Here is a 16,484-nt window from a genome sequence, read left to right as displayed (position 1 = left end):
ACCCTCCAAACCTGTCCTATCCATGTACCTGTCTAACTGTTTCTTAAATGATGGGACAGTCCCAGCCTCAACTACCTCCTCTGGCAGCTTGTTCCATACACCCACCACCCTCTGTGTGAAAATGTTACCCCTCAGATTCCTATTAAATCTTTTCCCCTTCACCTTGAACCTATGTCCTCTGGTCCTCAATTCCCCTACTCTGGGTAAAAGACTCTGTGCATCTACCCAATCTATTCCTCTCATGATGACTGTATTATATTGTATATTATATTATTACATTATTATACACTATATATTATATTGTGCATGCCTTCAATGTGCTTTTTTACGATTAGTGGACCCTGTGTTCTTCATTGCCCCTTCCTGTGTCTGCTACATTTTGTACAATTACTCCAGTTCAGTTTCTCGATATTAAGATAATCATAAATAACACGATATTACCTTCAATCATTTGAAAGGATACTTTTATTGACAAAGAGAACAATTATTTTTGGGCAATACAAGGAAATCCTTCATGTTACAGAAAGGTTTTTAGTTGACAAGACATTTCACAAATACCAATCTTCAATGGAGTTTGGGGAGCTGTTCAGATCAACAAGGGGTGTCCGGATGAAGGTCCTGTCAGTCACGAGGGAGGGCAAGTCTGGAAAAAAATGCAAGCAGAAAATTAATGGTAAGAAAAACTATGGAGCAATTTAGAAACGCATGACCTGGCTACTTCCAGCAACCTCCTGGTGAGAAGAGGACAGCGGCAGAGTTGCTGCCTTACAGCGCTTACGGCACCAGAGACCCGGGTTCGAGCTTGCCTAGGGGCGCTGTCTGTACGGAGTTTGCACGTTCTCCCCGTGACCTGCGTGGGTTTTCTCCGAGATCTTCGGTTTCCTCCCACACTCCAAAGACGTACAAGTTTGTAGGTTAATTGGCTTAGTATCAATGTAAAAACTGTCCCTAGTGTGTGTTGTTAGACAATAGACAATAGACAATAGGTGCAGGAGTAGGCCATTCAGCCCTTCGAGCCACAGTATTAATGTGCGGGGATCGCTGGTCGGCGCGGACTCGGTGGGCCGACGAGCCTGTTTCCGAGCTGTATCTCTAAACTAAACTGAACTAAAACTAAACACAACTTACCCACAACTCATCATCGCACCACTTGTCTCTTGATTTTAGATCTGGCATGACTACATTTTTCACGAAGATCATTAAGGGCAATTCTGTCTAGTTTAGTTTAGAGACAATTTCACGCATCATTAGTTAGATATCAAGTTTGTAACTGTACCAGGACTATTGAACGCCCTTGAACTATATCACCCGGAGTGTACAGAATTGCCCGAAATTAGAGCACATGGTATTGGGGGTAGGGTACTGACATGGATAGAAAATTGGTTGACAGACAGAAAGCAAAGAGTGGGGATAAATGGGTCCCTTTCGGAATGGCAGGCAGTGACCAGTGGGGTACCGCAAGGTTCGGTGCTGGGACCCCAGCTATTTACGATATACATTAATGACTTAGATGAAGGGATTAAAAGTACCATTAGCAAATTTGCAGATGATACTAAGCTGGGGGGTAGTGTGAATTGTGTGGAAGATGCAATAAGGCTGCAGGGTGACTTGGACAGATTGTGTGAGTGGGCGGATACATGGCAGATGCAGTTTAATGTAGATAAGTGTGAGGTTATTCACTTTGGAAGTAAGAATAGAAAGGCAGATTATTATCTGAATGGTGTCAAGTTAGGAGGAGGGGGAGTTCAACGAGATCTGGGTGTCCTAGTGCATCAGTCACTGAAAGGAAGCATGCAGGTACAGCAGGCAGTGAAGAAAGCCAATGGAATGTTGGCCTTCATAACAAGAGGAGTTGAGTATAGGAGCAAAGAGGTCCTTCTACAGTTGTACCGGGCCCTGGTGAGACCGCACCTGGAGTACTGTGTGCAGTTTTGGTCTCCAAATTTGAGGAAGGATATTCTTGCTATTGAGGGCGTGCAGCGTAGGTTCACTAGGTTAATTCCCGGAATGGCGGGACTGTCGTATGTTGAAAGGCTGGAGCAATTAGGCTTGTATACACTGGAATTTAGAAGGATGAGGGGGGATCTTATTGAAACATATAAGATAATTAGGGGATTGGACACATTAGAGGCAGGAAACATGTTCCCAATGTTGGGGGAGTCCAGAACAAGGGGCCACAGTTTAAGAATAAGGGGTAGGCCATTTAGAACGGAGATGAGGAAGAACTTTTTCAGTCAGAGAGTGGTGAAAGTGTGGAATTCTCTACCTCAGAAGGCAGTGGAGGCCAGTTCGTTGGATGCTTTCAAGAGAGAGCTGGATAGAGCTCTTAAGGATAGCGGAGTGAGGGGGTATGGGGAGAAGGCAGGAACGGGGTACTGATTGAGAGTGATCAGCCATGATCGCATTGAATGGCGGTGCTGGCTCGAAGGGCTGAATGGCCTACTCCTGCACCTATTGTCTATTGTCTATTGACTGTTTTTTGTGAAGGAGGGGGCATCTGGAAGAAGCCAAAATGGACCATCCAGCCAGCCTTAGTTTAGTTTAGTTTAGTTTAGTTTAGAGATACAAGGCGGGAAAAGGCCCTTCAGCCCACAGAGTCCACACCGACCAGTGATCCCCACACACTAACACTATCACTAACACACACGAGGGACAATTTACATTTATACCAACCCAATTAACCTGCAAACCTGCATATAGGCACACAAAGCTGGAGTAACTCAGTGGGACGGGCAGCATCTCTGGAGAGTAGGAACGGGTGACGTTTCAAGTCGAGTCCAAGGCCAGATCCCGACCCGAAAAGTCACCCATTCCTTCTCTCCAGAGATGCTGCCTGCCCCACTGAGTTACTCCAGCTTTTTGTGTCTATCTTCGGTTTAAACCAGCATCTGCAGTTCCTTCCTACACATGCAAACCTGTACTTCTTTGGAGTGTGGGAGGAAACTGAAGATCTCGGAGAAAACCCACATGGTCACAGGAAGAACGTACGATCTCCATACAGACAGCACCCGTGGCCAGGATCGAACCCGGGTCTCTGGCGCTGTGAGGCAGTAACCCGACCACTGCACCACCATCTTCCTGTATCAATGACCTTGTTTAGAGTTGTTGAGGCAATTAACTCCCACCAGCTCACGGTGGAGTCCAACAGCAGACAGGACCTTGGTCATAATGGATATCAAATGAATAACTTGATTAACCACCAATATCAACCGTGAACACACTATAAAGGGCCGGTCTTCTCACCAAAGGGAACGTGTTCGTCAGCAGCTCCCGATTCTCAGCCAGCCATGATGTGTTTTACAAAAGCTATGAAGTAAACAGAGAGAGAATTAATAGTTTATATGCGGTAGAGTTGAGATAGCAGTGTTTATCAACTATCTAGTCTCAGCTAACCCTACTATCGATTTTAATCGGCTCTCAGTGATGAGCTTATGACAGAGTGCTGGAGTGACTTGAAAAGTCCGGGAGCAGAGCAAGGACGCCCGTTGGCTGAGCAGTAAAGTAAGTGCTAATCACAGTTGAACAGGCAGTTTAAAAAGAGCGCCAAAAGGAAGTAGTAGTCAATTTGAAAAGTCCGGGAGCAGAGCAAGGACGCCCGTTGGCTGAGCAGTAAAGTAAGTGCTAATCACAGTTGAACAGGCAGTTTAAGTGAGAAGTCAGGTAAATTGGACAATCAGGCAATTTAAATTGGTGATATAAGCAAGGCTTACAAAAGGGTGCAGCCCTGTTCAGGTGCAGCCCAGTGAGGGAAGTGCCCAGTGAGAAAAGTGCGAGTCTTTGGCGAGGAGGCTGAGGTGAGGAGGATACGATTGTTTTAAGCCAGAGCTGGTTATAGGCACAAGGTGATGGCGGAAAAGTTGGTGCGGTGTGTTTCCTGCAGGATGTGGGAAGACGGGGACGTCGCTGGAGCTTCTGGGAGCTACACCTGCAAGAACTGTGTCCAGGTGCAGCTCCTGAAGGGACGTGTGGTGGAGTTGGAGAGGCAGTTGGATGACCTCAGGGCCATCCGGGAATGCGAGAGTTTCCTGGACAGGACCTATTGTGAGGCTGTCACGCCAAGGGTCCAGGTCGAGCGAAGGTGGGATACTGTTTCAGGGGGGAGTGGACGTGGACGTGGACTACAGGAGACCCCAGTGGCTGTGCCTATTGCAAATAGGTATACCCTCTTGGGAACTGTCGGGGCAGAAGACGTTTCCAGTCCGAGTGGCGGAAGTCCGAGTGGCGGACCTGTTGGCAAGGATACTCGACAGGGGAGACCGAAGTCTGGAAGAGCCGTAGTGGTCGGTGACTCCATAGTCCGAGGGACGGACAGAAGATTCTGTGGCAGCAGGAGGGACTTGAGGATGGTCTGTTGCCTCCCTGGTGCCAGGGTTCAACACATCACAGACCGGCTTCAGAAAATCCTAGCGAGGGAAGGCGATCAACCTGAAGTCGTTGTGCACGTGGGCACGAATGACGTCGGGCGGAAGAGGAAGGAGGTGCTACAGCGGGAGTTTAGAGAGTTGGGAAAAACGCTGAGAAGTAGGACGTCGAAGGTAGTTATCTCTGGACTGCTACCGGTACCTCGTGCTGGTGAGGCCAGGAACAGAGAGATAGAGGGTATGAATTTATGGCTGAGGGACTGGTGCAGAGAGCAGGGATTTAGATTTCTGGACCACTGGGATCTCTTCTGGGCTAGGGGTGACTTGTACAAAAGGGACGGGTTGCATCTTAACAGCAGGGGGACAAACATTCTGGCAGGCAGGTTTGCTAGTGTGACACCTGTGGCTTTAAACTAAGTAGTGGGGGGGAGGGGTTAACAAATTGTGAATATGAAGATGAGGTAAAAGGGAATACAGGAGATATTGCAAAAGACTCTTGGAAGAATGGGAACAGAAGTTCTAGAGCGGAAAAGAAATTAAGGGCAGGGCCAATTGTGAACGATGTGAGAGGGGAGGTAAATACAGAAGTTAAAGTGTTGTACTTAAATGCGCGTAGTATAAAAAATAAAGTGGATGAGCTTGAGGCTCAGTTAGTCATGGGCAAGTATGATGTTGTAGGGATCACTGAGACATGGCTACAAGAGGACCAGGGCTGGGAACTGAATATTCAGGGGTACACAACGTATAGAAAAGACAGACAGGTGGGCAGAGGGGGTGGGGTTGCTCTGATGGTAAGGAATGATATTCATTCCCTTGCAAGGGGTGACATAGAATCAGGAGATGTTGAATCAGTATGGATAGAAATGAGAAATTGTAAGGGTAAAAAGACCCTAATGGGAGTTATCTATAGGCCCCCAAACAGTAGCCTCGACTTAGGGTGCAAGTTAAATCAGGAGATAAAATTGGCGTGTCAAAAATGTAATGCTACGGTGGTTATGGGAGATTTCAACATGCAGGTAGACTGGGAAAATCAGGTTGGAAATGGACCCCAGGAAAGAGAGTTTGTAGAGTGCCTTCGAGATGGATTCTTAGAACAGCTTGTACTGGAGCCTACCAGGGAGAAGGCAATTCTGGATTTAGTGTTGTGTAATGATCCTGATCTGATAAGGGGACTAGAGGTAAAAGAGCCATTAGGAGGCAGTGATCACAACATGATAAGTTTTACTCTGCAAATGGAAAGGCAGAAGGGAAAATCGGAAGTGTCGGTATTACAGTATAGCAAAGGGGATTACAGAGGCATGAGGCGGGAGCTGGCCAAAATTGATTGGAAGGAGGCCCTAGCAGGGAAGACGGTAGAACAGCAATGGCAGGTATTCCTGGGAATAATGCAGAGGTTGCAGGATCAATTTATTCCAAAGAGGTGGAAAGACTCTAAGGGGAGTAAGAGACACCTGTGGCTGACAAGGGAAGTCAGGGACAGCATAAAAATTAAGGAGAGGAAGTATAACATAGCAAAGAAGAGTGGGAAGACAGAGGATTGGGACTCTTTTAAAGAGCAACAAAAGTTAACTAAAAAGGCAATACGAGGAGAAAAGATGAGGTACGAGGGTAAACTAGCCAATAATATAAAGGAGGATAGCAAAAGTTTTTTTAGGTACGTGAAGAGGAAAAAAATAGTCAAGGCAAATGTGGGTCCCTTGAAGACAGAAGCAGGGGAATTTATTATGGGGAACAAAGAAATGGCAGACGAGTTAAACCGTTACTTTGGATCTGTCTTCACTGAGGAAGATACACACAATCTCCCAAATGTTCTAGGGGCTGGAGAACCTAGGGTGATGGAGGAACTGAAGGAAATCCACGTTAGGCAGGAAATGGTTTTGGGTAGACTGATGGGACTGAAGGCTGATAAATCCCCAGGGCCTGATGGTCTGCATCCCAGAGTACTTAAGGAGGTGGCTCTAGAAATAGTGGAAGCATTGGAGATCATTTTTCAATGTTCTATAGATTCAGGATCAGTTCCTGTGGATTGGAGAATAGCAAATGTTATCCCACTTTTTAAGAAAGGAGGGAGAGAGAAAACGGGTAATTATAGACCAGTTAGTCTGACATCAGTGGTGGGGAAAATGCTGGAGTCAATTATAAAAGACGAAATTGCTGAGCATTTGGATAGCAGTAACGGGATCGTTCCGAGTCAGCATGGATTTACGAAGGGGAAATCATGCTTGACAAATCTACTGGAATTTTTTGAGGATGTAACTAGGAAAATTGACAAGGGAGAGTCAGTGGATGTGGTGTACCTCGACTTTCAGAAAGCCTTCGACAAGGTCCCACATAGGAGATTAGTGGGCAAAATTAGGGCACATGGTATTGGGGGTAGGGTACTGACATGGATAGAAAATTGGTTAACAGACAGAAAGCAAAGAGTGGGGATAAATGGGTCCCTTTCGGAATGGCAGGCAGTGACCAGTGGGGTACCGCAAGGTTCGGTGCTGGGACCCCAGCTATTTACGATATACATTAATGACTTAGACGAAGGGATTAAAAGTACCATTAGCAAATTTGCAGATGATACTAAGTTGGGTGGTAGTGTGAATTGTGAGGAAGATGCAATAAGGCTGCAGGGTGACCTGGACAGGTTGTGTGAGTGGGCGGATACATGGCAGATGCAGTTTAATGTAGATAAGTGTGAGGTTATTCACTTTGGAAGTAAGAATAGAAAGGCAGATTATTATCTGAATGGTGTCAAGTTAGGAGGAGGGGGAGTTCAACGAGATCTGGGTGTCCTAGTGCATCAGTCAATGAAAGGAAGCATGCAGGTTCAGCAGGCAGTGAAGAAAGCCAATGGAATGTTGGCCTTCGTAACAAGAGGAGTTGAGTATAGGAGCAAAGAGGTCCTTCTACAGTTGTACCGGGCCCTGGTGAGACCGCACCTGGAGTACTGTGTGCAGTTTTGGTCTCCAAATTTGAGGAAGGATATTCTTGCTATGGAGGGCGTGCAGCGTAGGTTCACTAGATTAATTCCCGGAATGGCGGGACTGTCGTATGTTGAAAGGCTGGAGCGATTGGGCTTGTATACACTGGAATTTAGAAGGATGAGGGGGGATCTTATTGAAACATATAAGATAATTAGGGGATTGGACACATTAGAGGCAGATAACATGTTCCCAATGTTGGGGGAGTCCAGAACAAGGGGCCACAGTTTGAGAATAAGGGGTAGGCCATTTAGAACGGAGATGAGGAAGAACTTTTTCAGTCAGAGGGTGGTGAAGGTGTGGAATTCTCTGCCTCAGAAGGCAGTGGAGGCCAGTTCGTTGGATGCTTTCAAGAGAGAGCTGGATAGAGCTCTTAAGGATAGCGGAGTGAGGGGGTATGGGGAGAAGGCAGGAACGGGGTACTGATTGATAGTGATCAGCCATGATCGCATTGAATGGCGGTGCTGGCTCGAAGGGCTGAATGGCCTACTCCTGCACCTATTGTCTATTGTCTATTGTCTATTGACTCAGTGGGTCAGGCAGCATCTGTGGAGAACATGGATAGGTGACGTTTCACAGAGTGCTGGAGTAACTCAGCGGGTCAGGCAGCATCTGTGGAGAACATGGATAGGTGACGTTTTGGGTTTGAACCCTTCTTCAGACTGATTTTGGAGGGGAGGGGTGCAGGGGGAGGCAGGCTGGGAGAGGTGAGGGGCAGGGCAAAGCGTGGCAGGTAATAGACGGCTGGACAACGGACAGAGATTTTTAAAAAGGTGCGAGATAAAGGAATTGAAGAGTTTGGATTTGTGAAGGAATGTAGGTGGAGGGATGGGGGATAAACATGTGAGTCCAGGTGAGGCACAGCTGGGGGTGCTAACCTCCTCACTCCCAAATACAGGACAAGGTGATCGCACCGCCCAGCGCCGCACGCGACCTCACCCAGCCAGCGGCCATGTGCTCCCGCCCCACCAATGGCGGCCGCCCAGGCCGGGAGGCGGGTTGCTACGCAACCTCCATTAGGTGGCGTCCGGGCCTTCGGGCCTACACTGTCCGGGCCTACACTGTCCGGGCCTACACTGTCCGGACCTACACTGTCCAGATGGTAGACACAGATTTTAACCAGCATCTGCAGTTTTTTTCCTACAACGCTGTCCGGACCTACAACGTCCGGGCCTACCGCGCCCCCCCGGGCCTAATACGGGACAAGGGACAAATTAATTTAGCCCAAAATACGGGATGTCCCGGCTGATACGGGACAGTTGGCAACCATAGGCACAGGGAAGAGAGGGGGGGGAGGGGGAAGGAAGGTGGTTGTGAGGTCACTTAAAATTGAAGAATTCAACGATCAGTCTAATTATTTTGTTGTTTGAACATTCCCTGACTACATACTCGACCACCTGCAGTGTAAGGGTTAAACAGACAATTTCAGCTAAAATTGAACGTAGACACAAAATGCTGGAGTAACTCAGCGGGACAGGCAGCATCTCGGGAGAGAAGGAATGGGTGACGTCTCGGGTCGAGACCCTTCTTCAGACTGAAGATTGAAACGTATAGGAAAGAACTGCAGATGCTGGTTTAAGTCGAAGGTGGACACAAAATGCTGGGGTAACTCAGTGGGACAGGCAGCATCTCTGGAGAGAAGGAATGGGTGACGTCTCGGGTTGAGTCTGAAGAAGGGTTTCGATCCGAAACGTCACCCATTGCTTCTCTCCTGCAGAGACGCTGCCTGTCCCGCTGAGTTACTCCAGCATTCATTTTGTGTCTGTCCCGATTTGAAACGTCACCTCTCCATGTGCGTTTGTACAGGCCTGGGACTTGCAGGACCCGCAAGTGTGCACAAAAAGACCATTCTCTCTGTCGTGGAGAACCCGGGTCTTGTCGTTGACGTCCGTTACTTGCCTTCATAGTTGATGCATCCGTTTGCATCTTCTTGACCAGCCAGCAGATGCTCCACTTCCTCCTCCGACATCTTTTCACCTGTGGATACAATCGGAAAACAGTGACCAGGAGCAAGGGTGAGCCCTCATTGGGAACAACCTTTAGCTCTTAGGGCTAACGGAATCAAGGGATATGGGGAATAAAGCAGGAACGGGGTACTGATTGTGGATGATCACCCACGATTATATTTAGTTCAGTTTACTTTAGAGATACAGCGCGGAAACAGGCCCCTTCAGCCCACCGAGTCCGCGCCGACCAGCGATCCCCACACATTAACACTATCCTACACACACTAGGACCAATTTTACATTTACCAAGCCAATTAACCTGCACGTCATTGGAAACCGAAGATCTCGGAGAAAACCCATGTGGGTCAATAGACAATAAACAATAGACAATAGGTACAGGAGGAGGCCATTTGGCCCTTCGAGCCAGCACCGCAATTCAATGTGATCATGGCTGATCATTCTCAATCAGTACCCCGTTCCTGCCTTCTCCCCATACCCCCTGACTCCACTATCCTTAAGAGCTCTATCCAGCTCTCTCTTGAATGCATTCAGAGAATTGGCCTCCACTGCCTTCTGAGGCAGTGAATTCCACAGATTTACAACACTCTGACTGAAAAGATTTTTCCTCATCTCAGTTCTAAATGGCCTACCCCTTATTCTTAAACTGTGGCCCCTGGTTCTGGACTCCCCCAACATTGGGAACATGTTTCCTGCCTCTAGCGTGTCCAACCCCTTAATAATCTTATACGTTTCGATAAGATCTCCTCTCATCCTTCTAAATTCCAGTGTATACAAGCCTAGCCGCTCCAGTCTTTCAACATACGACAGTCCCGCCATTCCGGGAATTAACCTAGTAAACCTATGCTGCATGCCCTCAATAGCAAGAATATCCGTCCTCAAATTTGGAGACCAAAACTGCACACAGTACTCCAGGTGCGGTCTCACTAAGGCCCTGTACAACTGCAGAAGGTCACGGGGAGAACGTACAAACTCCGTACAGACAAGCACCCTTAGTCAGGATCGCACTAGGGTCTCCGGCGCTATGAGGCAGTAACTCTATCGCTGCGCCACCGCGCCGCTCTTTAATTATGAGGCGGTGTCCTTTAAATCTGAGGCTGTGACCTCTAGTCCAAGACTCTCCCACTAGTGGAAACATCCTCTCCACATCCACTCTACCCAAGCCTTTCATTATTCTGTATGTTAAAATGAGGTCCCCCTCATTCTTCGAGTCCGTACATGAAAAGTGTTTGTTGTGGCCTATGCTGGAAAAAATAAAAACATAGAAAATAGTTGCAGGAGTAGGCCATTCGGCCCTTCGAGCCGTTCAATATGATCATGGCTGATCATCCAAAATCAGTGCCCCGTTCCTGCTATCTCCCCATATCCCTTGATTCCGTTATCCCTAAGACCTACTGTACATCTAAATCTCTTGAATACATTGAATGCATATGTGCTGAGATGTGGTTTGATGAGCGTGGTCGATGACAAAGGCCCAGGCTTGTTTGGGAATGGCATCTTCTCATTCCTGAGAGTATTAATAGTCTCATAAACAAACTAAAGATAGAGATGAAAAGGAGTATAAATTGCAGCCATTGTTTCTGGTCACGGTGGTGCAGCGGTAGAGTTGCTGCCTTACAGCGCCAGAGACCCTGGTTCGATCCTGACTACGGGTGCTGTCTGTACAGAGTTTGTACGTTCCCCCCGTGACCTGCGTGGGTTTTCTCCGAGATCTCCGGTTTCCCCCCACACTCCAAAGACGTGCAGGTCTGTAGGTTAATTGGCTTGGTATAAAATGTAAATTGTTCCTCGGATAGTGTTAATGCGCGGGGACTCGGGGGGCCGAAGGGCCTGTTTCTGTGCTGTTAGATAGAGCTCTTATTGATAGCGGAGTCAGGGGGTATGGGGAGAGGGCAGGAACGGGGTACTGATTGTGACTGATCAGCCGTGATCACATTGAATGGCGGTGCTGGCTCGAAGGGCCGAATGGCCTACTCCTGCATCTATTTGTCTATTGTCTATTGTATCTCTTAGACTCTCTAGCTCTCTCTTGAATGCATTCAGAGAATTGGCCTCCAATGCCTTCTGAGTCAGGGAATTCCACAGATTCACAACTCTCTGACTGAAAAAGCTTTTCCTCATCTCCGTTCTAAATGGCCTACCCCTTATTCTTAAACTGTGGCCCCTGGTTCTGGACTCCCCCAACATTGGGAACATGTTTCCTGCCTCTAACGTGTCCAACCCCTTAATAATCTTATACGTTTCGATAAGATCCCCTCTCATCCTTCTAAATTCCAGTGTATACAAGCCTAGTGGCTCCAGTCTTTCAACATATGACAGTCCCGCCATTCCGGGAAAACTCAACTAAACTGGGGCTTTTGTTGTTTATCACGTATTTGCATAGCTTGTTATTAATATATCTTCAGGCCATTGTCAGTGATGTTGCACAGCCAATTGGTTCATGTGTGTCGTGATGTGTTCCCATTTTAGGTAGTGTGACCTAATTTCCAAAACAGCGTTTGTCTCTGCTTCTCGCCCCCCCCCCCCCCCACCCCACCCCACCCCTCCCCTTCCCCCCACCCCACCCCACCCCCCCCCCCCTTCCCCCCACCTCCCCATCACATTAAGTTGGCAGATACCCTCAACAGGTGCAAGTTAAGGCAAGTCCCTTTCAGCCCGACCAAGGGCAGGTGGTCAGAGTGATGCAGCTCATCCATATTGGGGGATTTTCCAAATTAGCTAAATTCACATCTCAACCAAGAATAGAACTACCCTTGTCAGCCTGGATCAGCGGCCAGTTTGGGTTTAATCTCTCACCCTGACTGAGCCTCGCTCTTCCACCGTGCTAACTCCCGACTCTAATCTTTTTCAATGGGATCTCTTTCAGGGACAAAAAAAAAGACAAAGATAAGAAAAGCAATTGAGTCGACCAGGATCCACTCCTACCACGCCAACTATTTCCCTTGGAGTACCCTGCAATGTTCATCTCACCACCAAGAAACATGTTCCCGGTGTTGGGGGAGTCCAGAGCCAGGGGCCACAGTTTCAGAATAAGGGGTAGGCCATTTATAACGGAGATGAGGAAAAACGTTATCACCCAGAGAGTAGTGAATCTGTGGAACTCTCTGCCCCAGAAGGCAGTGGAGGCCAATTCTCTGGATGCTTTCAAGAGAGAGCTAGATAGAGCTCTTAAAGATAGCGGAGTTGAGGGATATGGGGAGAAGGCAGGAACGGTGTACTGATTGTGGATGATCAGCCATGATCGCATTGAATGGCGGTGCTGGCTTGAAGGGCCGAAGAGCCTACTCCTGCACCTATTGTCTATTGTCTACCTTACTTGCTGAGTTATTTAGTTTTGTTCAGTTTAGAGATACAGCGCGGAAACAGGCCCTTCGACCCACCGAGTCCGCGCCAGCCAGTGATCCCTGCACATTAAAACTATCCTACACACACTAGGGACAATTTTTACATTTACACCAAGCCGATTAACCTACAAACCTGGTATTTATTTCACAAAATGCTGGAGTAACTCAGCACGTCAGGCAGCATCTCAGGAGAGACGGAATGGGTGACGTTTCGGGTCAATAACAGAGCTTTATTTTCAGTATAACAGACAATAGACAATAGACAATAGGTGCAGGAGTAGGCCATTCAGCCCTTCGAGCCAGCACCGCCATTCAATGCGATCATGGCTGATCACTCTCAATCAGTACCCCGTTCCTGCCTTCTCCCCATACCCCCTCACTCCGCTATCCTTAAGAGCTCTATCCAGCTCTCTCTTGAAAGCATCCAACGAACTGGCCTCCACTGCCTTCTGAGGCAGAGAATTCCACACCTTCACCACGCTCTGACTGAAAAAGTTCTTCCTCATCTCCGTTCTAAATGGCCTACCCCTTATTCTCAAACTGTGGCCCCTTGTTCTGGACTCCCCCAACATTGGGAACATGTTATCTGCCTCTAATGTGTCCAATCCCCTAATTATCTTATATGTTTCAATAAGATCCCCCCTCATCCTTCTAAATTCCAGTGTATACAAGCCCAATCGCTCCAGCCTTTCAACATACGACAGTCCCGCCATTCCGGGAATTAACCTAGTGAACCTACGCTGCACGCCCTCCATAGCAAGAATATCCTTCCTCAAATTTGGAGACCAAAACTGCACACAGTACTCCAGGTGCGGTCTCACCAGGGCCCGGTACAACTGTAGAAGGACCTCTTTGCTCCTATACTCAACTCCTCTTGTTACGAAGGCCAACATTCCATTGGCTTTCTTCACTGCCTGCTGTACCTGCATGCTTCCTTTCATTGACTGATACACTAGGACACCCAGATCTCGTTGAACTCCCCCTCCTCCTAACTTGACACCATTCAGATAATAATCTGCCTTTCTATTCTTACTTCCAAAGTGAATAACCTCACACTTATCTACATTAAACTGCATCTGCCATGTATCCACCAACTCACACAACCTGTCCAAGTCACCCTGCAGCCTTATTGCATCTTCCTCACAATTCACACTACCCCCCAACTTAGTATCATCTGCAAATTTGCTAATGGTACTTTTAATCCCTTCGTCTAAGTCATTAATGTATATCGTAAATAGCTGGGGTCCCAGCACCGAACCTTGCGGTACCCCACTGGTCACTGCCTGCCATTCCGAAAGGGACCCATTTATCCCCACTCTTTGCTTTCTGTCTGTCAACCAATTTTCTATCCATGTCAGTACCCTACCCCCAATACCATGTGCCCTAATTTTGCCCACTAATCTCCTATGTGGGACCTTGTCGAAGGCTTTCTGAAAGTCGAGGTACACCACATCCACTGACTCTCCCTTGTCAATTTTCCTAGTTACATCCTCAAAAAATTCCAGTAGATTTGTCAAGCATGATTTCCCCTTCGTAAATCCATGCTGACTCGGAATGATCCCGTTACTGCTATCCAAATGCTCAGCAATTTCGTCTTTTATAATTGACTCCAGCATCTTCCCCACCACTGATGTCAGACTAACTGGTCTATAATTACCCGTTTTCTCTCTCCCTCCTTTCTTAAAAAGTGGGATAACATTTGCTATCCTCCAATCCACAGGAACTAATCCTGAATCTATAGAACATTGAAAAATGATCTCCAATGCTTCCACTATTTCTAGAGCCACCTCCTTAAGTACTCTGGGATGCAGACCATCAGGCCCTGGGGATTTATCAGCCTTCAGTCCCATCAGTCTACCCAAAACCATTTCCTGCCTAATGTGGATTTCCTTCAGTTCCTCCATCACCCTAGGTTCTCCGGCCCCTAGAACATTTGGGAGATTGTGTGTATCTTCCTCAGTGAAGACAGATCCAAAGTAACGGTTTAACTCGTCTGCCATTTCTTTGTTCCCCATAATAAATTCCCCTGCTTCTGTCTTCAAGGGACCCACATTTGCCTTGACTATTTTTTTCCTCTTCACGTACCTAAAAAAACTTTTGCTATCCTCCTTTATATTATTGGCTAGTTTACCCTCGTACCTCATCTTTTCTCCCCGTATTGCCTTTTTAGTTAACTTTTGTTGCTCTTTAAAAGAGTCCCAATCCTTTGTCTTGCTATGTTATACTTCCTCTCCTTAATTTTTATGCTGTCCCTGACTTCCCTTGTCAGCCACAGGTATCTCTTACTCCCCTTAGAGTCTTTCCACCTCTTTGGAATAAATTGATCCTGCAACCTCTGCATTATTCCCAGGAATACCTGCCATTGCTGTTCTACCGTCTTCCCTGCTAGGGCCTCCTTCCAATCAATTTTGGCCAGCTCCCGCCTCATGCCTCTGTAATCCCCTTTGCTATACTGTAATACCGACACTTCCGATTTTCCCTTCTGCCTCTCCATTTGCAGAGTAAAACTTATCATGTTGTGATCACTGCCTCCTAATGGCTCTTTTACCTCTAGTCCCCTTATCAGATCAGGATCATTACACAACACTAAATCCAGAATTGCCTTCTCCCTGGTAGGCTCCAGTACAAGCTGTTCTAAGAATCCATCTCGAAGGCACTCTACAAACTCTCTTTCCTGGGGTCCATTTCCAACCTGATTTTCCCAGTCTACCTGCATGTTGAAATCTCCCATAACCACTGTAGCATTACATTTTTGACACGCCAATTTTATCTCCTGATTCAACTTGCACCCTATGTCGAGGCTACTGTTTGGGGGCCTATAGATAACTCCCATTAGGGTCTTTTTACCCTTACAATTTCTCATTTCTATCCATTCAGTTTGAAGAAGGGTCTCGACCTGAAATGTCACCCATTCCTTCTCTCCTGAGATGCTGCCTGAACTGCTGAGTTACTCCAGCATTTTGTGAAATAAATACCTTCGATTTGTACCAGCATCTGCAGTTATTTTCTTACACAACCTACAAACCTGTACGTTGGAGTCTTTGGAGTGTGGGAGGAAACCGGAGGTCCCGGAGAAAACCCACGCAGGTCACAAGGAGAACGTACAAACTCCGTACAGACAGCACCCGTAGTCGGGATCGAACCCGGGTCTCCGGCGCTGCATTCGCTGTAAGGTGGCAACTCTACCGCTGTGCCACTGTTATTCCAATCATTTGTCAGGTTGCCTTGAAGACTTTATGTACCATATTCGACCGGTGTTCTTTGATAACAGCATTCAGGGTAATTGATAGCCCAGAGGCAAACATGGGCAGTTTGAAGTGGTTAGCATACTTGCAAAGACTTACTTTTATTTCCAGAAAGTATTCTTATCGATCGCAAACTCATCCCGCTTCGTAGCGGCCACAACAAGAGACAGAAAGTAGTGGAGTTTTCCCTTAAGGTTACAGATCATGGAACAGTACAACACAGAAACAGGCCCTTCAGCCCACTATGTCTGTGCAGAACATGATGCCAAGATCAACTAACCTTCTCTGCCTGCATGTGATCCATAGCTTTTATTCCCAACATAATCATGTGACATAGAGTCACAGAGTGATACAGTGTGGAAACAGGCCCTTTGGCCCAACTTGCCCGCACCGGCCAACAAGTCCCAGCTGCACTAGTCCCACCTGCCGGCGTTTGGTCCATGTCCCTCCAAACCTGTCCTCTTGCCCCCCCTGTGGGGGTCCCCCTACACAGGGATTCTGCCCCTCTCCATCAGGGGCCTGGGGTGGAGGGTACTACACCGAGGAGTCCTCTGCGACCTGTTTCTCTCGCGGGTGGTTCACTAGGTGTAGGATAGTG

The 16,484-nt window shown here is 47.5% G+C and overlaps 1 protein-coding gene across 1 annotated transcript in view; it reads right to left on the bottom strand.

Annotated features, from left to right (window-relative positions):
- Positions 1-579: 579 nt before the first annotated feature.
- The window catches only part of LOC144593237 (myosin light chain 4-like), a 37,691-nt gene continuing 21,786 nt past the window's right edge, over positions 580-16,484 (bottom strand). The window contains exons 6-8 of the mRNA XM_078398744.1: positions 9,233-9,310; positions 3,244-3,306; positions 580-643 (exon numbers count right to left, since the gene is read on the bottom strand). Coding sequence (XP_078254870.1) covers positions 3,278-3,306; positions 9,233-9,310 — 107 coding nt within the window. The 3' untranslated portion in view covers positions 580-643; positions 3,244-3,277. The remainder of the gene's footprint in view (positions 644-3,243; positions 3,307-9,232; positions 9,311-16,484) is intronic.

This window comes from Rhinoraja longicauda, chromosome 4, assembly GCF_053455715.1.
Source record: "Rhinoraja longicauda isolate Sanriku21f chromosome 4, sRhiLon1.1, whole genome shotgun sequence".
NCBI classification, from domain to species: domain Eukaryota; kingdom Metazoa; phylum Chordata; class Chondrichthyes; order Rajiformes; family Arhynchobatidae; genus Rhinoraja; species Rhinoraja longicauda.
Note: the sequence above shows the minus strand (reverse complement) of the source record. Positions and strands in the feature narration are given on the sequence as shown.